General features: G+C 37.8%; 1 protein-coding gene across 2 annotated transcripts in view; it reads right to left on the bottom strand.

Moving 5' to 3' along the window:
* TSEN15 (tRNA splicing endonuclease subunit 15) overlaps window positions 1-23,583 on the bottom strand; it is a 35,415-nt gene extending 11,832 nt beyond the window's left edge. The window contains exons 1-4 of one of the 2 annotated variants that reach the window (XM_004767946.3): window positions 23,353-23,583; window positions 22,413-22,451; window positions 20,965-21,046; window positions 20,556-20,691 (exon numbers count right to left, since the gene is read on the bottom strand). In XM_004767946.3, coding sequence (XP_004768003.1) covers window positions 20,556-20,691; window positions 20,965-21,046; window positions 22,413-22,451; window positions 23,353-23,571 — 476 coding nt within the window. In that variant the 5' untranslated portion in view covers window positions 23,572-23,583. The remainder of the gene's footprint in view (window positions 1-20,555; window positions 20,692-20,964; window positions 21,047-22,412; window positions 22,452-23,352) is intronic. The other variant, XM_004767947.3, reaches the window with a different exon arrangement.

Below are 23,583 nucleotides of genomic sequence, written 5' to 3'. Positions count from 1 at the left end.
AAAAGTGCTCCATATCACTCGGCATCAGGGAAATACAAATCAAAACCACAATGAGATATCACCTCACACCAGTCAGAATGGCTAAAATCAACAAGTCAGGAAATGACAGATGCTGGTGAGGATGCGGAGAAAGGGGAACCCTCCTACACTGCTGGTGCAGCCACTCTGGAAAACAGCATGGAGGTTCCTCAAAATGTTGAAAATAGAACTGCCCTATGACCCAGCAATTGCACTACTGGGTATTTACCCTAAAGATACAAACGTAGTGATCCAAAGGGGCACGTGCACCCGAATGTTTATAGCAGCAATGTCCACAATAGCCAAACTATGGAAAGAACCTAGATGTCCATCAACAGATGAATGGATCAAGAAGATGTGGTATATATACACAATGGAATACTATGCAGCCATCAAAAGAAATGAAATCTTGCCATTTGCGACAACATGGATGGAACTAGAGTGTATCATGCTTAGCGAAATAAGTCAAGCAGAGAAAGACAACTATCATATGATCTCCCTGATATGAGGAAGTGGTGATGCAACATGGGGGCTTAAGTAGGTAGAAGAAGAATCAATGAAACAAGATGGAATTGGGAGGGAGACAAACCATAAGTGACTCTTAATCTCACAAAACAAACGGAGGGTGACTGGGGGGAGGGGGGTTGGGAGAAGGGGGTGGGATTATGGACATTGGGGAGGGTATGTGCTTTGGTGAGTGCTGTGAAGTGTATAAACCTGGTGATTCACAGACCTGTACCCCTGGGGATAAAAATATATGTTTATAAAAAATAAAAAATTTAAAAAAAAAGATGCGTGTGTGTAGATCGAAATATTATTCAGCCATAAAGAAGAATGAAATCTGGCCATCTGCAACAACATGAATGGAGCTAGAGCATAAAATGCTAAGTGAAATAAGTTAGTCACAAAGGGGTGGTTTGGTGGTTCAGATGGTTAAGCATTTGCCTTCAGTTCAGGTCATGATCTCCAGGTCCTGGGATGGAGCCCCTCGTTGGGCTCCCAACTGAGCAGGGAGTCTGCTTCTCCCTCTACCACCCCCCCCGCTTGTGCTCTCTCTCTCAAATGAATACAACCTTTATTTTTAAAAAAAAGTCAGAGAAAGATAAATACCATATGATTTCATTCATATGTGGAATTTAAGAGACAAAACAAACAAGCAAAGGAGAAGAAAAAAAAAGAGAGTGACAAACCAAGAAAACAGATTCTTAATTATTAAAAACTATGGTAACCAGAGGGGAGGGGTTGCAGGGCGGGCTAAACAGGTGATGGGGATTAAGGCATGCACTTGCTGTGATGAGCACTGCGAGCTGTATGCAAGTTTGAATCAGTATATTGTACAGCTGAAACTCATTTAGCACTGTATGGTAACTAACAGAAATTAAAGTTAAAAAAACTTAAAAAAAATTTTTTTTTCTTTAAATATCTCTAACTGGCAGAGTATGACAAGGATAGGACACAGACGGAAGGAAATAAAACCTATTAAGGCAACTTTTACATAGTTTCCATTTCTTAAGATCTGATATTGTTTAAATCAGAAACATACGTGTGTGCGTGTGCATGTATGTGGGTTTTTTCCTAAGGGAAACTAGGAATTCTAGCCCATCTACTAAACTTTAGGATAGAAATTTCCATCTCATTCATATTTGTTTCCAGAGTTTAATATAAACAGCAAAACATTTTCAAATTTACTTAAAACACCCATGTGGGAAACTAATGTTTGAAAATTAGTTCAGAGTTGTAAAAGGGGTTTTGTCTTCAGAGTTGAGGGAAATCACTGTCAAAAATGAAATGGAAGTTCCCATCTCAGAGCTCTGTTTACGCTATTTGGTTGCGTGTGGGGAAAACTACCAGTGAATTTTCTCAGTAATTACAGAAAAAAATAGTTTGTCTGCTTCTGTTACTGAAAGCACACTAAGGAAGGCTTACAAAGATTCTTGTTCAGGATCTCTTCTGGTCTATTTTTAACATATGTTTAAAGTAATGCCATCATCTTTCCCTATTCAAGACTTTCTTGTTTGTTTCCTTTATGGGACACTGATAAACTCCTAAAAATGTTTACTTTGCCTTTAAGTCAACAGATTGTGCTTTCTCAATCCAACAGAAAGAACACAACAAAAGGTTCCAAAATTCTACTTTTTAAAAAATCGCACACAATTCTAAAGATGGCGAGAACAATGAAGCATCACTAAAATACTATAATCTCACTTTAACTTCTAATAAGCTTAAAGCTTGAAGTCTTAATTCAGAAACCTCATGTAAAATTTTTCAAAGTTCAGTTCTTTGGAAATATTTTGTAGAGATGCTTCATTACACAATCTAAAATAACTTAGATAATAAAAAAACTATTGATGGTTCATAACTGATAGAAATCCATACATGAAAAGCATAACCTATGTATTCATAATAAGAAGTTCAGGTTCTCAAGTTTATTATTTCAAAGAAAAAACCTAAAGAAATCAGTAATAATCACAGTCATTGATCAGCAGTAACAGAAGTTAATGTTTATAACAGGTTTTCCTTCTCATAACTGTTCAGAGAGGAGCTCAACATACTGAACACAGAGTAATTCCTAAGTTTAATAAAACTCATTGGAAAAGCCTGAGGCAGAGGCGCCTGGGTGGCTCAATCAGTGAAGTGTCTGCCTTTGACTTGGGTCGTGACCCTAGGGTCCTGGGATCGAGTCCCACATCGGGCTCCTTGCTTGTCGGGGAGCCTGCTGCTCCCTCTCCAACCCCTTCCCACCCCCGGGCTTGCGCTCTCTCTCTCTCAAATAAACAAATAAAAACTTACAAAAGAAAAGAAAAGAAGCCCGAAGCAAACCCATAGGTGACATTATCTGGCTACTGCCCTCCCTCCAAGCTATATAAATATCTTCCATAAATCTTAGCATTAATTTTTTGGTGACAATCCTGTAAGAGACTAATCTCTGAAGATTTGTACAGAGGACAAGCAAGTTGAAAACATTATTTTAAACTTAAATGTTGTTAAAATAAAATGTATCATGGGTTAAAATTATTATTAATTTCAACCCACAGAAAGCAGTTATCTCCTTCTGTCCTTTTCAGTGTGACCAAACTGGTACATACTGTAGACTCAGCAATGAAACACTTCTTGCCCTGCCTCATTATGAGATACTGGAACAGCACAAGAAAATGCAATGCAACTCTGAACACGATGCAAAATGAAATTGGTGCCCAAGGTACCAAAGAAGCGTTATTCAGCCACAGGCGCAATACTAAAGAAAAGTTTCGAGGATAATAGACCACTTCCTTGTGAATCCTGTCAGTGCCCTCCTAGTTAAAAAAGCTAAAGTTCCAGGGTTGAATTAGTGAATAATTAAGTGCCTGTGTGGCCATTCACCCCAGTGGGAAGTCGTTCTGCTAAAATAAACTGCAAGCCTTTTTTCTGAGGCTAAGAGAAAAAATGCTGTGTCAGTTGCAAGACACTGCTGGAACTGGGGGTTTCACCAGCAACAGATTTCCAACAGAGAGCACACATTTTGATACACAGGGATACCAAATGATAGAAATTATTTTACCAGTTATTAGACTTTAGGCCTCCAGTAAAATAATGGTCATTAAATGCATTTGTAATAAAAAATATACTATTGGAAAGAAGAAATATATTTTGATTACAGGGAAGTAATGGAGTATCCTTCAAAAAAATATGCAGCACTTCAGGATTAAATCTTATAACTAAGAACATCTTAAAAAATGTCCTCAAGAGGTAACTCAGTTAGTTCTGGTAATCCTTACTCCACCATAAATATAAGTCCTTTCCCCAAGACACTAAGGAAAAGGAGGGCTGAAACGTGGTTACAAGGAGAGGTGGGGAGGACAGAGATGAAAAAGAATTCAACAAAAAGGTAAGGAGGCTATTCGGAGCCTTGGCGGAGTGCCTCCTCAGACCTGTGAGTGTTCTCTATCTGCAGATGCATATACAGTTACAGTGTAAAGTGTGGGAAGTAGTGATAAAATTTGCAAGTGGATGAACTCTGCAGACATCCTAATTTTCTTTTGAAACTCTTGGGAGGTTGCCTGTAGCATATCCTTATGTTCTTTAAAATGTTATTAAGCAAGTTTCTGCTGTAGGAACCGAGTAATCTAAGAAAGTTCACTCATTCATTCATTTATTCATTCATTCAACAAATACTTATTTAATACCAAGTACCAGGTACCAACCTAGACACTGGGACAACAGCAATGAAAAGAGCAAAGCTCCTGCTTTCACAGAGGTTATTTTCTAGTGGAGGAAGGAAGATAGGAAACAATCAGAGACAACGAAATATACAGGATACTGAGTAGCAATAAATGTGGTAAGGACTACTCCATAGGCTGCAATTGTATAAGGAGTGAGATGATAACAGTTTACACCAGAGTAAAGAGTAAAGACAGTATAGCAGAAGTGGTGAGAAATGACAGATTTTGGATATACTAAGAAAGAATGGGCAGAATTTATTGATGTATTAATTTGGGGTATGAGAACTGGGTGGACTAAAACTAGTAAGAGATTATATAGCCAGGTTATAGGATATAAACTTAATATACAAAAGTCAAGTGCTTTTTTATATACCAGCAATGAACAATTGTAATTTGCAATAAAAAAGACAACACCATTTACATTTACCTAAAAAAATGAAATACTTAGGCGTAAACCTAACAAAAATACACACAGGATCTGTAAAAGGAAAACTAAAAAACTCTGATGAAAAAAAATCAAAGAAAATCTCAATAAACAGAAAGTCCATGATCCTGGATAGGAAAGCTCTATATTGTAATGATGCCAATTCTTCCCAATGAGATCTACAGATTCAACACAATCCTAACCAAAGTTCTAACAGGTTATTTTGTTGATATGGACAAACTGATTCTAAAGTTTATATGGGAAGGCAAAAGACCCAGAATAACACAATAGGGGAGAAGAATAAAGTGAGAGGACTGACTATACCCGAATTCCAGATTACAAAGCTAGTAATTAAGACCATGTTGTACTGGTGAAGGAATAGACAAATAGGTTAATGGACAAGAACAGAGAGTCCCAAACTGACCCACACAAAGAGTCAACTGATCTTTGACAAAGGAGCAAAAATGGGTCAACAGAGAGAGAATAGTCTTTTCAACAAATGGTGCTGGAACAACCAAATATAAGCATAAAAAAAATGAATCTAGACATACTCCTTACACTTTTCACCAAAATTTACTCAAAGATGATCATATATCTAAATGTAAAACACTAAATCATAAAACTTTTAGAAGATAACATAGGGGAGAATCTAAGTGCCCTTGGATGATGAGTTTTTATTTTTTATTTTTATTATTATTTTGTTAGAGATTTTATTTATTTATTTGACAGAGACAGACACCAGAGAGAGGGAACACAAGCAGGAGGAGCTGGAGAGGGAGAAGCAGGCTTTCCGTAGAGCAGGGAGCCCAATGCAGGGCTTGATCCCAGGATTCTGGGACCATGACCTGGGCATAAGGCAGTCGCTTAACAAATGAGCCACCCAGGCACCCCCACTCTGGAGTTTTTAGGTTCAACACCAAAAGTGTGATACACAAAAGAAAAAATTTAGCTGGACTCCACTAAAATTAAAAACTTCTGTTCTGCAAAAGACATTAATACGAGAATAAAAAGACAATCCACAGTGAGGGAGGAAAATATTTGCAAAACACATATTTGATAAAAGGACTTGTATCCAAAAATATATAAATACTTAAAACACAACAAAATGAAAAAAAATCCAGCACAAATTAAAAAAATGGGCAAAAGATCTGAACAGTCACCTCACTGAAGAAGATATACAGATGGCACATAAACATATGAAAAGATGCTCAACATCATATGTCATTAGGAAACAGCAAATTTAAAAAAATGAGATACTGCTTATGCACCTATTAGCAAAGCTAAAACTCAAAAAACTAACAATGCACGGTGATAAGGATACACATCGCTAAGTAGAAAAAGCCAAGGCTACACATTGTACGATGTCAACTATACAACATTCTGGAAAAGGCAAAACCATACAGAAAGTTAAAAGTTAGGGGCTGCTGGGGGTTCAGGGTAGGAGCAAAGGGATGAATACATGGGGCATAGGGGCTTTTTTAGGTAGTGAAACTATTCTGTATGTCATGGTGGATACATGACATTATAAACCTGTCAAAATCAATAGATTGTACCATAAAGAACGAACCCTAATGTAAACTACACGCTTTAGTTAAAACAATGTATCAATATTGGTTCATTAATTATAACAAATGTACCACACTAATTCAAGAGGTTAACAATAACACTAATCAACACTAAAAACAGTGTTGGGCTGGGGCTTGTGTGGGAAATCTTTGTACTATCTGCTCAATTGTTCCGTAAACACAAAATTATTCTCAAAAGTAAAGTCCTCCTATACAGAAAATGACTCCAAGAGTTTTGGCCCGAGTTTCAGAATGAATAGAGTTGCCACTGATGGACATGGGGGAAACCGCAGAAGGACCAGTTTAGGGTGCAAATCGAGAGTTCTTTTTGGACATGTTAGAGATACCTTTTAGATTCCAGTGGAGAGGTCAAATAGGCAGTCAAATAGGAGTCTTAGGTTCAAGGAGAAGCTGAGGTAGAGAAAAAAATTTGGGGGTCCTCAATACATCGATGATATTTAAAACCATGAAACCAGATGAGGCTGTCTAGGGACTACGAAGAACAGAAAAAAGCTCAGAGATCTAGTGAACTTTTAACATTTAGAAGCTAGAAACCTGAAAATGTTCAGCAAAGGAAGGAGACAAATAAATGGCAAGTGCTGGAGATGGCTTAACCCCCTCAAATCCCTAAGTTATGCTTTTGCACTAATAGCTCATCATTTCCTAGATTCTCAGACATGTGTATTTTAATCAGAGTCTTTAGAGAAAATGGACACAAGCATTATGATTCTTAGTCTTCTCATTCACATAATTTCCCCACCTTTGTTTCAGGATGCCTGTGTCCCTCAAAGACATCCAAGGAGCAAAACTTTTCCTTTTTCTCTTGTCTTTTAATTCCTTAATCCATTCTGCTTCTCCTCATCTACTACTGCCTATGGGGATCGTTCTCCTGTTCCCATCTCTCTCTCTCTTTCCCATGCACGCATGCACACAATGCACCCCCCCCCGTTCTAGGGCTTTCTTACCAGCTGCACGCAGGTACTCCCCTTGCCATTACTAATACCCAGACATAATGAACAAATTTGCAGTTTTCAGGCTCTCTCAGTCCTCAATCCCTTGCTCTTGGTATTACTTCCTTCAGGAACATCCATTCCCAGCCTCATTCCATATGGAACACCTACAGGTATTTCAAGCAACTTGTCCTGCAGGAACCGTTTTCAGTCTTCCCTACCTCCCATGCTACCAGCCAAGGTCAGATCTTCCCCTCTGCAGTCTTCCTCAGTGCCCTATACCTACCTCTCACTCCATTTACCACACTGGACATAAATGGCTGTCTCAGCTCTAGATGTGAGCATCCTGGGGGCAAGAACTGTGATGCTTTGTAAGTCCAGTCCCTAAGTCCAGTACACAACAGCCACCCAGTAAATGAACAGGAAACCTAGAAAATACTGGAGTAATCTGCAGTTTGCCTTTTTATCTACCTCTAAAACTAAAACATGCTTCTATTTTGCCTCTAGATAGTCTATTATTTATATCTATTATATTTAATGCTTAAATAAAAAGTATAATTATATACATTTTTAACATTTTTCCTGAAAGGCATATTATTTTGGTGTAAGAACAATAAATAAAATTTTAATTTTCCCTACACCCCTCAGTGTTTTAAAATATGGGGTCTTTTTCTTTTCCCTATAAGAACAGTGATAGAACATTTAAAGATAAACAATAGTCCATTTTTATTATCTGGCTTACTGCTGTGATAACACATGAACAGCTAATTATTTTAAAAGTAATCATGTTCTTTAAAAAGGGAAAATTACTATTAATAGCTTTTAAAGAGAATATTTAAAAGCTACATTAATTCTGACAAAGAAAATGAACTGCAGGGTTTTTGATTCGATGTAGGAAGAAGGGAAGGCATATTCTTTTGAAAACAATGGTGTGGGAGACAGGTTAATATGGCTTAGTAAGCTGGGCATCAGATTTTAAAAATTAGATTCATATGTGGAATTTAAGAAAGAAAACAGAGGAACATACGGAAAGGAGGAAAAGAAAAAAGGAGAGAAGAGCCATAAGTGACTTTTTTTTAAAAAAAGATTTTATTTGCTAGAGAAAGAGAGAGAGAGCACAAGCAGGGGGAGCAGCAGGCAGAAGGAGAAGCAGGCTCCCCACTGAGCAAGGAGCCCATGCGGGACTTGATCCCAAGACCCTGGGATCATGACCAACTGAGCCACCCAGGCAACCTGCCATAAGTGACTCTTAATGACAGAAAACAAGCAGGGTTGCTGGAGGGAGGTGGCTGGCTGGTGGATGGGCTAGACGGGTGATGGGCACTAAGCAGGGCACTTGTGATGAGCACTGAGTGTTGCATGTAAGTGACGAATCACTGAATTCTACTCCTGAAACTAGTATTATACTATATATTCACTAAAAACTTTAAATTAAAAAAAAAATCACAGACTAGGAATCCTAACTCTGGCTCTGACACTCATTTCTATGTGTAATGAACTGTTTTCACTTCTCTTACCACATAAATTAGCCTTAACTGTAGGATCATGAAACCAAATGACTGAAGTTCTTAGACTGTTGGCCTTATGGCTGCCAAACTAGCAGGTGACCAACCTGGCATACAGAATACTGAAGGCTTTTTCTAAGTCTCTAGAGTAATATTCAGATTGGAGGATGCTAAGAAAGAGAACATTCAGAAAAATTTTCTCTCAGATAAAAAGGCTGAGGGTACCCATTTTAGAGAGGTTATCAATCACCATAAATCAAAATAAATGCTACTCATTTGTGGGAGTAGGGGGATAAAACAGCTGCTGGAGAGGTTCCATCCTCACACAAGCTAGCCACTATCCTCTGGCACCAAGAGGAGAGGACTGTTTCTAATTTAGTCAGGTCTCAAAAGGATGAAAGATTTATTCCTATTACTAAGCAAGAGATTATGATCCTTTGTAACACAAGAGATTTATAGATCATTTAAAAAAAAAAAACCAGTATCTTAACTGTGCATGGATTTCATAATTGCACAAAACACTTCACTCACTTTTTTTTGAAACTTACAACATCTATAAACACAGATAAACTTAAAATATAGCAACTGTGGTTTTAGTTTTCAGCACATCTTTCACATATTACTGAAGAAACTAAATTGACAATGAAATTGAGAGATGACATGGATTCTATTAAAAGAAAAAAGCTCACAGTTAAAAAAAAAGCACAAAAAACCAAGGTGCCTGGCTAGCTCAGGCAGTAGAGCATGTGATCCTTGATGTCAGGGTTGTGAGTTCAACCCCACACTGGACACAGAGGTTACTTAAACACACACACACACACACACACACACACACAGAAAAAAATTTTTCTTCATAATTTGCTATTTAACCTTGTGTGAGTTACTTAAGACATTTTCCTATTTATGACTACCTATACTACTATTATAGAAACCTATCCTAATTTTGTTATGATATACTTCTCCCATTTAGGGACATTCAACAAATATCAATGACCAAAAAAAAGCTAATTAAACTATCTGAACATAAATTAGACTTCATTTGCTACCCTAGCCTACCCTAGCACTGAAAAAGTCTTCTGGCTTTCATTAGGATTCCTCTGGTTGTCTCATCTTTAAATTCATCAGAGCTCTTTGACCTCAATGAATTTATTAATATGATTTCATACCATTGCTGTGTCTGGGGAAACTGTACTCATAACATTTACAGTCATTTACCAAACTTGGTACATGGATTCCTAGATTCACTTTAGTAAGAAATAATCTAGAGTACACCATCCAAATATATAACTTAATATAGTATTTTAAAATGTAGGCTAAAAATCAATTTACATTAGCTTGCAGAAGTATTTTTAGATGAGAGAAAAAGGAGATGTGTCCTTCCCTTTAAGAAACACAAACAACCTCCTACTCCATCAGCATAACTTTCCTACTAGATAGTCATATATGGGCTCTTTACCAATTCTATTCTCCCACTGGAGATCAGCAATTAGTATTAAATCAATATTTTCACAATGGACGATTATACACAAGATCTTCTGAGATTTGAAATATATATCAAAGTGTTTTAACTATAAACATATATTATGTATAACTGCTTTACAGATATCACCAGTCACAAAACATCCTTTTGCTCAAAGTAATGCATTCACTCACTTCCATTCAAATACACATTCATCCTGCACTTTTGCCAGAAACTATGTAAATTAAATCAGGTCCAACGCCTGGAAAAACACATAGGAAATGGATACAAAAACTGTTTCGGCATTCTTAGAAATTTACAAAGATAAATCATTACAGGCTGACTAGAAGGAGTCAGCAAGTATATATACACCATAAAATAAATAATGGAAAAAATAAGCCATGTGAATATATATGCTACTCAGCCAGTCAGCAGTCAAACAGCAAGATAGCTACTGTAGTGACTTTGAGAGACACAAGGAGATAATTTATTGTCGTCACTGGGGAAATATTTTATAGCTAAGTGGTAGTTACCTACGCAAAGAATAGAGTTTAGTCCAGTTTTACAAACAACAGACTCCCAAAGTCAGGACTTGAATAAAGGAGAGAGCTACTACACTTTACATGCTGTATGTCTTTTGTAAATAACATGAGCTTTCAGCCCCAGCAAATTATCAATTTCTCTGGCTCTGATGTTTGTATACTACCCTGATTCCCTAATAATAAAAATGTTATTTAATGTTTTTGAAGGATACAGAGCATTAAAACACACACACACACACACACACACACACACCCCATATATTAAGCAGCACAGAACAGATTTACTACTGGTATGTTCAGGTAGACTGTGCACTGTGACAAGTAAATTCTTTCTAACAATGAAGTACCAAAGTTGGCAGGTTATGTTTTAATATAAAATTAATATTCCCTATAATATATTATCATTCTCAACCACTCACTCTCCACCATGCTTTCCTGAGAGTCAAAGAGGGAAGTCAGCACCAAGAGGTCCTGGGAACAATATATGACCAAAGCCCTAATACTAATACTATGCATCTATGCTGCAGTCCGAGGTAGGTGAACTGGAATCTTGAGGCAGAACAATAGTGGTAACAAAGATTAAAATCACCAGGAAATGCTAGGCATTAAATATCAATACTTCCCAAGATTACACAGAAATACTATATGCCTACTGATCAAAGAACAGACCACCAGCTATATGATGGTCTTACTACTGTGATCAAGTTAAATCTATCAACCCTCTGGTTTCGGCTGCCAATCTGCAGAAAAGGCAGAGGACAGAGAAACATGTTGCAATGCACCGCGAATGAGCAGTTGGCAGACCCAGAGTAAGGGAGAGTATGCAGGTTACACGGTCCAGGTTCTTTAACAGGAAAACTGTAAGGAAAACAAAGGGATAGAGGCAGAAGCCATACATCAGGAGTTAGAGACTATTGGTCTGTGAGTCAAATCTGAATTTCCCTCTATTTTTTATAAATAAAGTTATAAGAACACAGCCACACCCATGTGTTTCTATACTGTCTATGGCTGCTTTCACACTAACATGGCCAAGCTGAGTTATGACAGAGACAAAATAGCCTGCAACACCAAAAATCTTAGCTATCCAGAGCTTTACAGAAAAGGTGTGCCAATCTCTAGTGCAGACTAATGGAGATTTATAAGATACCAAAAAAAATTTTTTTAATGGGCAAAAGTCTTGAGACACAAACAACTCCAAAAATTATTTGCAGAGATAAAGCTTATTTTAAATTTTATATGGAAAATAAAAGGACCTAGTATAGCCTCCCCAAAAACAATTTTGAAAAAGAATGAAGTTGGAGGACTTACATTACCTGATTTCAAGTCTTCCTACAAAGTTAGAGTAATCAAGACAGTATGACACTGACAACAGGACGGACATACAGATCAAGAATATAGACTAGAGAGTCCAGAAATAGACATACACAAATGGTCAAGTGATTTTCAGCAGAGGTGCTGCAGCAATTAAATTATGCTGGAACAACTGGACACGCATTTGCAAAAAGAAAAAAGAACCTTAACCCTCTTGGTTTACACCATATACAAATTTCAACTCACTAAATTAATTTTCAATTAATCACAGACCTAAAGGAAAAACAAGAACTGCAAAACTCTGAAAAGCAAATGTAGGAGCAAATTTTATGACTGTGGGTTAAGCACACATTTCTTACACAGAACACAAAAACTACAAACTGTAAAAGAAAAAATGATATATTGAAAATCAACCAAAATTAAAACCTGTTCTTCCAAAGAAATTAAGACAAGTCACAGACTGGCAGAAAATATTTTTAAAAGAATATTTGATAAAGGAATTACATCTAGAACACACAAAGAACTCTTACAATTTATTAAGAACACAACATAATCTTTAAAACATAAGCAATAGATTTGAACTAATACTTGACCAAAGAAGAGGTACAGGTGGCAAATTAAAAGTTGTTCAACATCATTAGTCATTAGGGAAATACAAAATTTAAAGTCATAATGAGATATCCCTACATATTTAACTGAATGACTAAAATTAAATAAATTGACCATTTAAAATGTTGCTGAGTTGTGCAGCAATTAGAACTTCTATACTTTGCTGGTGGGTACAGAAAATAGCAAAGCAGCTTTGGAAAACAGTGTGGCAGTTTCTTATAAAGTTAAAAATACATTTATCATATGAACTAGTTAGCTATTCAGTGTCTAAATATTCATTCAGGAGAACTGAAGGCACTTGTGTACACAAAGACCTAAAATGAATGTTTATAGCTTCCATCCGTAAAAGCCCAAAACCAGAAACAATCCAAATGTCCAACCAGTGGTGACTGGTTAAACAGACTGTGGCAAATGCACACGATGGACTACTAGTCAGCAATAAAGAAGGGCACGATCTATGCAACAACACAGAAAACTCTCCAAAGCATCATGGTAAGGGGTAGAAACATGACACAAAGGCTATGATTCTATTGCTATGATACCGTGGAAAAGACAAAACTATAGGAATCGATGACAGAGGAGCATGAGGGAGTTTTGAGGAACTGTGTATTGGTTACATGACTATATAGATTCATTAAAAACTCACCTATTTCCCCAAAATAAGTGATTTTTACTATATAACTTTAACCTCAATAAGCCTGACTTAACAAAAAAAGGCACACCCGGTTAAGTGTCTGCCTTTGGCTCAGATCATGATCCCAGGGTCCTAGGATTGAGCCCAATGTCAGGCTCCCTGCTCAGCGGGGAGTCTGCTTCTCTCTCTCTCTCTCTCTCCCCTACCCCCTGCTTGTGCTCTTTCTCTCTCTCTCAAATAAATAATATCTTTCTTTTTTTAAGATTTTATTTATTTATTTGAGAGAGAGCATGAGAGAGAGACAGACTGCATGAGCAGTGGGGAGAGGTAAGGGTAGAGGGTAGAGGGAGAAGCAAGCTCCCTGCCATGCCAAGCAAGAAGCCCCATGCAGGACTCAACCCCAGGACCCTGGGATCATGACCTGAGTGGAAGGCAGTCACTTAACCAACTGAGCCACCCCTCAAATAAATAAAATCTTTTAAAAAAAGATACAACGAAATCACAAATAAACACATGGAAATTTTTACTATAAAAGTATGACTAACAGCTACTTTAAGGAAAAGAAAAACAGGGAAACAGGGAAACAGAGGCTTATTCTTGGAACAAAGCCCATGGAAGGGGTTTGGGGATAACCAGAAAAGTTCTATTTCTTGACTTGATGGTGGTTACTAGGCTTCAAGATGTTTACCATATAACTCAATCTATACATTTTTATTGTGTGGTTTTCTGTATCTGTTTTTATATTACAATAAAAGATTTAAGACAAGGGGCGCCTGGGTGGCTCAGTGGGTTAAAGCCTCTGCCTTCAGCTCAGGTCATGATCCCAGGGTACTGGGATCGAGCCCTTCATCGGGCTCTCTGCTCAGCAGGGAGCCTGCTTCCTCCCCTCTCTCTCTGCCTGCCTCTCTGCCTGCTTGCGATCTCTATCAAGTAAATAAGTAAAATCTTAAAAAAAAATTTTAAGACAAGAAACAACATGTTGGCAAGGATGTGGGGAAAAGGGAATCCTTGTGCACTGCCCGTAGAAATGTAAATTGGTGCAGCTAGAATGGAAGACAGTACGGAGGTTCCTCAAAAAACTAAAAATAGAAATACCATATGATTCAGTAATTCCACTACTGGGTATTTACCCAAAGAAAATGAAAATACTAATTTGAAAAGATATATGCACCCCTATGTTTAATATAGCATTATTTATAACACCCAAGATATGGAGGCAACCCAAGTGTCCACCAGTAGATAAATGGATAATGATGTGGGGAGTGTGTGTGTGTGCATATATAATACAATATATGTATTATATATGTTGGAATATTATTCAGCCATAAAAAAGAATAAAATCTTGGTATTCATAATATGGGTGAACCTAGAAGATATTAAGGTAAGTGAAATAAGACAGAAAAAGATAAATACCATGATTTCACTTAAATGTGGAATCTAAAAAACAAAACAACAAACAAACAAAAACCCAGAAATAGATTTATAAATAAAGATCAAACTGGTGGTTGCTGGGGGGGGGTGTTGGGGGGGATGGGCGAAATAGGTAAGGGGATTAAGAGGTACAAACTTCCAGTAATAAAATAAATCATGGGGGATGAAAAGTACAACATAGAGATTATAGTTAATTATAATTACTTTGTATGGTGACACATGGAAACTACACTTATTTTGAACATTTTGTAATGTATACAACTCTCGAATCACTATGTTGTGCCCCTGAAACTTAAATAATACTGTATGTTAACTATAGTTCAATAAAAAAAGATTTTAAAAACACCAATAGAAATAGAAAGAAACAGAACTTAATAGCTATGAGGCTTTGTTATCTACTATGAGACTCTGATATAACTCACTTAATCCTGCATAATCTTTTGGAAACAGTAGAGTATAAATAAGGATAAATTTTTAACCTCAGCTCTTTTATCTAATGTGAAAGTAGATAAGAGACATACCCTATAAACCATTCAGAATTTTAGTGCTGATGAAATGAGAGTACACTTAGGAACGTACTTTGAAATACTGTAACATTGTCTACAAAGGCAAAATACTCTTATAACCACGTGGAATCATCTACAGTATCACTCCCCTGCCTAAAGCCTTTCAGTGACACCATCCATGCAGCAGCAATTTTTGGTGTTCTTTGTGGAAAGCCAGGACTCAACAGACATGCTTCAGGGGCAGGGGATTGTGTATACTGCACAGATTGTGCCTTGCACAAGACAGCCTGTTGTAAGTGGGTCTGAAATCCGGCTTATGCTGTTTACCAGGCCCTCAACTCTGGGGAAGAGACTTTTTTTGTATGTCTCCTTCTAATTCACTCAAAGGTACTCTCTGAGCTAGTTGTAGTCCTATTCAAAGATTCCTCCATAAACTAATACCTTCGTTTTCTCACACAATAACAATGTTAACCTGTCTGAAAAGCATCTGCATAGTTAAGACAAACCACGAATGAGCACATTTTATATTTCTATTGCCCTGATTATAAATGGATTTGAGCCATTTGAGTTCCTTTTCTGTGAACTGCCTGTTTCTATCCGTGTTTTTTGTTAGGTTGTTTTCCTTGAGACACAGAAGTTATTTAGGTACTATCAATTAATCTTTGTCAGGTGTATGTCAGTAAATCTCTTCCTCTACTCTATGAAAACTTACATATTATGAAACTTTAAACTGACAACCTTTAGGAGAGCAATACAGTAATGACCGGTATAGAGGAAGGTGGAAATGCTTGAAGTCCCAGCCATCTCACCTCAAGATTTCCACCTTAGAGAAACTGTCATGCATGAGAACAAAGATATACTTACAAGGCTATTCATTATAGTATAATTTTTAATAGCAAAGCACTGAAAACAGTGATGGCCTTCATGATCTAGGTAAACTTTCCCACCTCATTTCCTATCCTTCCCTATTTTCTCATTTATGCATTAGCTGCCTTACCCAACATCATGGAGCACCAGCTCTGAACTAGACACCACGCTTACAAGCAGGCGATCGTGCTTAACTCCTTGCAGTTGTCCTGCTAAAACATGGTCTCTTACCATGTACAGGAGGTTTCCCCATCCTTCCTCTGAGTCCTGCTACAACCTTCTATAAAGTACTTATCAGTACTCCATTATCCCTGTTATTCAATTACCTAACAATAAAATAAGTGGAGGCAGTCCCAAATTACACTTCATTAAGTCTCAGAACAAAGAAGAATTCTGTTTTTACCAGATCCCATCCAACAGTTACCAAAAAATGAAATAAAACTCATTTTCCAAACCAACATTTAGTGCTAGAACACCATTTTCAAGAGGCTGTCTAAAATACTATATGATCCCATTTATATCCAGAATCTTAAAAAAAATTTTCATAGATACAGAGAACAGATCAGTGATTGTCAGAGGCAGGGGGCAGGGAGTGTGTAAAATGGATTAAAGGAGTTAAAAGGCCAAAACTTCCAGTTATAATACAAGTAAACTATGGCGATATAATGTACAGCATGGCAACTAGAGTTAGTAACACTGTACTGCATATTTGAAAGTGACTAAGAAAGTGGATCTTAAATGTTATCACAATAAAACAAATTCTGTAACTATGTATGGTGACAGATCTTAACTAGGCTTCTTGTGTTGATCATTTTGCAATATATTCAAATACCAAATCATTATGCTGTACACCCGAAACCTAATATAATGTCATATGCCATTTATACCAAAAAGGGAACTGTCTTGATCAACATGGTATCCCCAGCACTTAGATCACTGCCTGACACATAATAGTCACTCAGCAAATATTTGGTAAGTAAAAACTAAAAAGCCTCAACAATATTACCTGACAAAAATGCTGCTTAAAAGTGAACACAGTGATTTATTTTTATAGATGATTTATTATTGAATAAAGAAAGCAGTAAGCTTTCTTATATAAAACATTTTATTTTTATACGAGCCTCTCTCTCTCTCTCTCTCTCTCTATATATATATATATATTTATTTGTAGTGAGCTACCCTCACAAGGTCCTACCCAAATATTTTTAGAACATAAATTTCTTCCCAATGCAAGGTTACCAAAGATTCAAAGTTAACCATTTTCTTTGAGTTACTAATGAAGAAAAATTCCTATATTAATAACAAATGTCTGAAATCACAGCATTACTGTTAGATATATGACACTTTATATACAAAATATGCATGGAGGTAAAAATAGATAAAAGTATGCCTATTACCTAAAATATCACTCCTGTTAAAGACTGAGGAATAAAATCAAACACACACTCTCTCATTCACACACACACAAAATCTTTATTTGTTAAAAAGTTATTTGTATACTTTGAATTGAGAAAATTTTATGCCACAAAAGGCATAATAAACCTAGTGGGTATTGGGCCTCATTTGTGCTATTTTCTACGTTACTATTCTACCGCATAATGTAAGTATAAATATTTATATAAAAACCAAAACACAAAGGCTTAAGCCATCTGGGTTATTAAACCCAAGAGGGTAAAAATGGCTTACTAAATTATCCTCCCAACTAATTCTATTTAAAGAGGAAAACAAGCTTTATGTAATAAAGCTAGAAAATCAATAATCACTAGTTAGAAAAAACTAGAAAGTAACAGGACTCAGACTGTACCTCTAGACTTATGAAAATCATTTTGATTCAAACAGACTATTGATTTTAATTTTTAGGACTAAATTCAGGTTAATTCCCAATGGTGGTTCCTTGTTCAAACAAATAGCAAACAATAATAAGTATTTGTTGTAGTAACTAAAAGACACATAGGGGGAGTTTTAATGAATGAATTATTAAGTCTTTTAAATAGAGAGGCTTGGAAATCATGCTAGCAAAAAACAGAAAGTATCAGTGATCAAATTTGATGTCAACTCCATCAACTATTTATGATTCTGAAACACAGAAAAATCTCACAGTAAACACCCTCTCATAGCCTGACATATTGAAAACAAAAAATTCTTATAATGAATTATACAAAATTGTGCCAAAATGTTACTAGAAATCTAAAAATTAGTTTAATGTAGTTTTATAGAATACACTAATGAACATAGCCAACTATGGTAGCTTTGATTTGCAAAGGATCTTACATATTATCCACTGACAATCTAAATCCTTCACTGAAGGACAAAGAAACTGAAACCCAGAGAAATTAGGTGTGTCATCAATGATCAAAATGTTAAGTGTCAGTGCCAAGACCAGAACCCAGGTCTTAAGGCTCAGTCCGGTGCTCTTTTATGTCAATCACAGTGAACAAGAAAAACAAAGGTATTCATCAAAGCCCTTTATGTCGGAATTTAAGGTACTCTGCCCTCTTGTAAATGCATATACCCACCCAAATATAACCATGTTTTCACCTGTCCTTTTTTCCTGCCTCACTATCTCTGAAGTTGAGATCCTCTTCCTTTAGCTCAATATTAATCTTTTCAACTATTTTCTGGAATTCAGCCCTCCCCATCTCTCCATCAATAATTACTTTTATTCCTCTGTTTCCCGCCTTTCTAAATGACAGTCCACAGGGCAGCTGGCTTCCCTCAGAACAAGAAAGTGAGAGAGACTGTCCAAAACAGAAGCCATAGTCTTTTGTAATGTCATCTTAGAAGGAACATCCCATCATTTTTGTCTCATTTTATTTGTTAAAAGCAAGTCAGCGAGTACAGATACACTTAAGGAAGGGGAATGACACAAGGGTAGGACTACCAGGAGGTCACAGGCCAAGAAGTCATCTTAGAGGCTGCGTGCTACAGCTGCTGAAGAAGAAAAGCAGAAAGGGAGATTTGGTAGCTAGATGCCAAGAATATCAGGACGACTTCTGAAGCAGGAATTAAGAAAATGTGCTAGTGGCATAAGGACAGATACACTGACTAATGGAATATGAAGAGAGCCCAAAAACAAATCAATGCATAGATGGAGCTTTGGAAAATGACAGAGGTGATATGTTAGATGATGTGGAAAGGGGAGACTACTCAGCAAACGTAAGTAGGAAAAAAATGGTTATCCACATGAAAACAAGGTCCCTAACCTTCCTCTCACGCCGTTAAAAAAAAAAAAAACACTTCAAAACTCTTAGTGAAAATTTGGGTGATTTTTTTTTTAGACCTTTAGATAGGAAATATTTCTTAACCTAGACTCAAAGACACTGATTGTAAGAAATGTATGAATATGCTTACAGTCAAACTAAGAACTGTTATTCATCAAAAAATACCTGAAAACAGATTTAAGAACTGGGAAACACAACCAAAAGGACTATTGTCAAGGATATATAAAGATCTCCTATGAGTCAGTGAGAAAACTACAAACAATCCAATTTTCAAAGGATATGAATGGGAATTTCTCAAGAGAGGAAATGATAAATATATAGAGAGATGTTCAATATATCAGAGATCAGGAAAAATACAAATTAAGACTACCATGAGATAACCCATTCAACTGACAAAAACTTTAAAGTCTGACAATTTGAAATGTCAGAAACAATACAGCTCCAGGAGATGTTGCTTACACTGCAGGAGGAAAGTAAAGTGAAGGAACCACTTTGGAAAATAATTTGAAATTATCCCCTAAAGTCGAACATTAGCACCTCTCCATTAACAGGCAAGTGGATGTAAAAACTAGGGTACAATCACACAATGGAATGTGATACGGCAGCGAAAACCAAACATGCAACAATGGATAAATCTCAGCGATATAATACTGAGTATATAAAGTCAGTGTCAAAAGATTATATGCTCTTTATAAAGTAAAAAAGATCTAAAATAAAAAAATTCCCAATGGCTACGGGATCAGGATGATTACCTCAGGACAGTGGAAGTAAAGAAGGAGGAGACCCGTTCAGTTAGACACAAGTTACTGCCAAGAATCTAATTTCGTTTCGTGAGGTTGATTGAGAGAATGTGTCATGAAATAAAGATATGATTAATCCAATTCTGTGTAGCAAAGATTTTTTTAAAAAGATCCCATGAACTTCATGAGACTTCCTTTCATTTCAACTTGCATGTTAGGAACACTCTTCACCACCACTTATAGCAAATATAATTTGTATCAGTTATTACAGTACCTCTTAAAATACCTGTGTTTGAAGTGTAATGGTCTTGCCTCCTTATAAGAATGAAAACATTTTCTGTTACCTTTAGGATAGTATTTCTATCTTATATATTCCTTCTCTGAAAAAGTACTGATAATACAGTAAGTGTTAAATACTTGTTAAATGCTCCTATTTAACTTATTCCTCAAATAACCAAGAGTAAAGCTATGATCCCAGTAACCTATTTTCCTTTAAAAATATATTATTACCTCGAATTCAATGATTCCTAGTGGAAAGGAACTAACCTGTTAAAGACCAAAATCACCTGCCCACCTGTTATGGCTGAGGGAAGCACTGATGGGTGTAGGCACCACAGTCTGTAATCCTTCTCCTTCTATCTCAGTACCGACGAGGCAGATGAGCTGGAGATCTGGTAATCCAACACAGTTTACTTCATGCCAACTTTTACCTGAAAGTGCATCATTGAATGGACAATAATTTATCAAAAATAAAAGATAAAATTCTAAATTTCTACCTAATACTCTGCTGAGCAAACATCACCCATAATGTTATCTTCTCTTTACTTTTCTAGTATTTTCTGTTACCCAGTAATTCCCAACGTAAACAAAGAAATTACAAAACTGACAACATTAACAGAAAATGCTTAAATGCCATATCCCAACCCAACTCCCCATTCACCCACCGTAGCCCCAACAAGGAAACAATAAAACAAATAACTTACTCTCCATGAGGTCCAGGTAAACCAAAAATGCTATATAAACTTGGCTGGCATCTCCTATATCTAATTCCATCATTTCTAAATACTGGAAATCAAAATGTAATTGTCAGAGAAGGAAGAATCTCTTAATATTTTCATTCACCCAATCAACAACTACTCATTATATATATATATATATATATATATATATATATATATAAAGTATATATTTATATTTACCTCTTCTAGGTACAGTGGGAATTAGAAGGCAATTAATACCTGGTCCCCGTCTCTAAAAGACTTGCAACTGTTAAGGTAAACACATGCAAACTTGCAACTGTTAGGCAAATAACCACCCATGACAGTGATTAAAAACCAGCATGTGGAATAAAAAACAAGAGACAACATGTCAGAGGAGCTCTAAACAGATGGCTTGGTTGGTGGATGTTTCCTGGCAGAGCGGATTACAGACTAGGCCCTAAAGGGCAGATATGATTTGAGTAAATAGTGAAGGCAGGGTAACAGTGTGAGTAATCACATATACGTGGGAAGAGGCCAGACATATTCTATATGTGGGAAGAGGCCACACATATTCTATATGTATAAGGCCTATAAAGAAATCTATCTGCCAGGAGCACAGACATCTTTGAATAGGATTTCTGCTGTAGCACATTAGTGAGAGCTACTATTTCCATGGCCTCTGCTTGCCTATGAAGAAAGTCCACTAAAATACGACTCCTGTCTTCTTTCAGACTTGCTGGTCAGCCCTGGAGAACATTCTTCAGTGGACTACCCCTGTAAGGGAAGTCTGAGGTTTCCAGCTATCCCAATGACTCAGTGGGTAAGCAGGCCTCATGCAGAGGTGAGGCATCGGCAGACTGGCATGGGTACAGACCTGTGGTCATACTCTCCCATGAGCTTCATCCTAAGCATGGGCAGGTGCAGGAGAACAGTGGTATTGTTGGCTGTCTTCCTCACACCTCAAATGTGTTTGAAAATGACACTGAAATTGGTAATTGGAAAACAAGGTCTTGACAGCCAAGCTAAAAGTTTGCATTTTATTCATAAAGAAACCCTGAGGATTTCTAACTATGAGAATAATACGAAATTAATGTTGCATATTAATGTTGCATATTTTACATATGTTATATAGTGTTTACTGTATGTCAAGTGCTTTACAAATAGTAACTGATTTAATCCTGTAACAAACCTCTAAGGTAAATTCTTATCTCTATTTTACAGATGAGGAAACCGAGGAACAATGAGATTTTAAAACTTCCAAAAGAAAAAAACCAACCGTCCCACCCCCCCGCCCCCAAAAAAACCCACAAAGTTGGTGACCTAACAGGGTCTCCAAACTCAAGCAGTCTACTCAAAGTCTCAGGCAGAACTCTCCGGTTCATGCTAGTAAACGGTGTTATGGTTCTTCTTTTTATGACACCAAATAACATGTTCATGCTTGTTTTTCTCACCTTGACAGAGAGTAAGGGGATAGGGAAGGGGAATAAAATCTAGAAAGAGAACATGAAAAGGGATTAAGTCTACAGATTTACATCTTCGAAATTTTTCTTTTCGGGACTGTTTTTAGAAAATGATCTATAAAATACTAATTCCCCGCAGAAGACTGCAATTGTACTGAAATAACTAGGCCAGTCTCTGAGATTCCAACAGAACCCGCATCTCCGTTCATTGTCCATTCATGGGACAGGACTGGTCCAAAGCAGCAACTTGCCCAGCAGAAGCAGGCAAAGGCTACATATTCTCTGTGCTTTACCAAAAACAAAAACAAAAAACCACCCAAATATTAAGGAGTTCAGCTTTGGGGAAGAATCTATTCAAAGTGGACAAGAAATTAGAAAAATCAGGAAATCGTCCTGCGCTAAATCACAGTGGACTCAAGGCCAAGGGCAAACACGGCTGTGCCCGAACCTTGACGTTGTTAACTAACCAAGGCCCGCAAGCTGTTTGTTGTTGTTTGCTTTGCTGTGGGTCCTGCGGTTCCCTGGTTACTGCAGGATTAAACGAGGCCCTCCCCAGCAGGGGCCCCGCACAGCCAAACTCGGGCACTGGCGGGATGGTTCTTACTGGGCTCTGCCTGCAGAGGCGCTGGTTCAACGTCTGGTTCTGGAAAGGCTTGGGTGGGTGTGTGTCCGGGGTCGGGGTCGGGGCCGGGGCGGGGCGGGGCCGGGGCCGGGGCCGGGGCCGGGGCGGGGCGGGGGTGTCAGAACAATAGTTCAACTCAGTTAAGCAAACAAAACCTAGACGGCCCGCCACGCGCGCTGTGCACGCGGGTCCCCTTCTCGGAGGTTCGCGCACAAACTCGGCGACCCGGCTCCGCAGGGAGGCGAGGGCCGAGGGTTCCTCTAGGGAAGGGGCCAGGATCGGCGCCCGGCTTCTCTCGCGCCTTCTGACCTTTGGGTGGGTGCCCATCCAGGCGTCCTCCGGAGCCCATGGGTGGGCGCCGCCGCCGCCACCACCGCCGCCACCACCGCCGCCAACGCCGCCCGGGCCCAGGCCGCTGCAGCCCGGGGTGGGCTCGGAATCGTCGCGCTCCGCCATGCCGGGCAGGGGGGCGAGCCGCTGGTGCACCGCGCCCTGAGCCCGGCCAGAAGCAGGGGCGCGCGCGCGCATCCGGGTTCCGCT

Source organism: Mustela putorius, unplaced genomic scaffold (genome assembly GCF_011764305.1).
Source record: "Mustela putorius furo isolate JIRA1106 unplaced genomic scaffold, ASM1176430v1.1 tig00537335_pilon_pilon_pilon, whole genome shotgun sequence".
NCBI lineage: Eukaryota > Metazoa > Chordata > Mammalia > Carnivora > Mustelidae > Mustela > Mustela putorius.
Note: the sequence above shows the minus strand (reverse complement) of the source record. Positions and strands in the feature narration are given on the sequence as shown.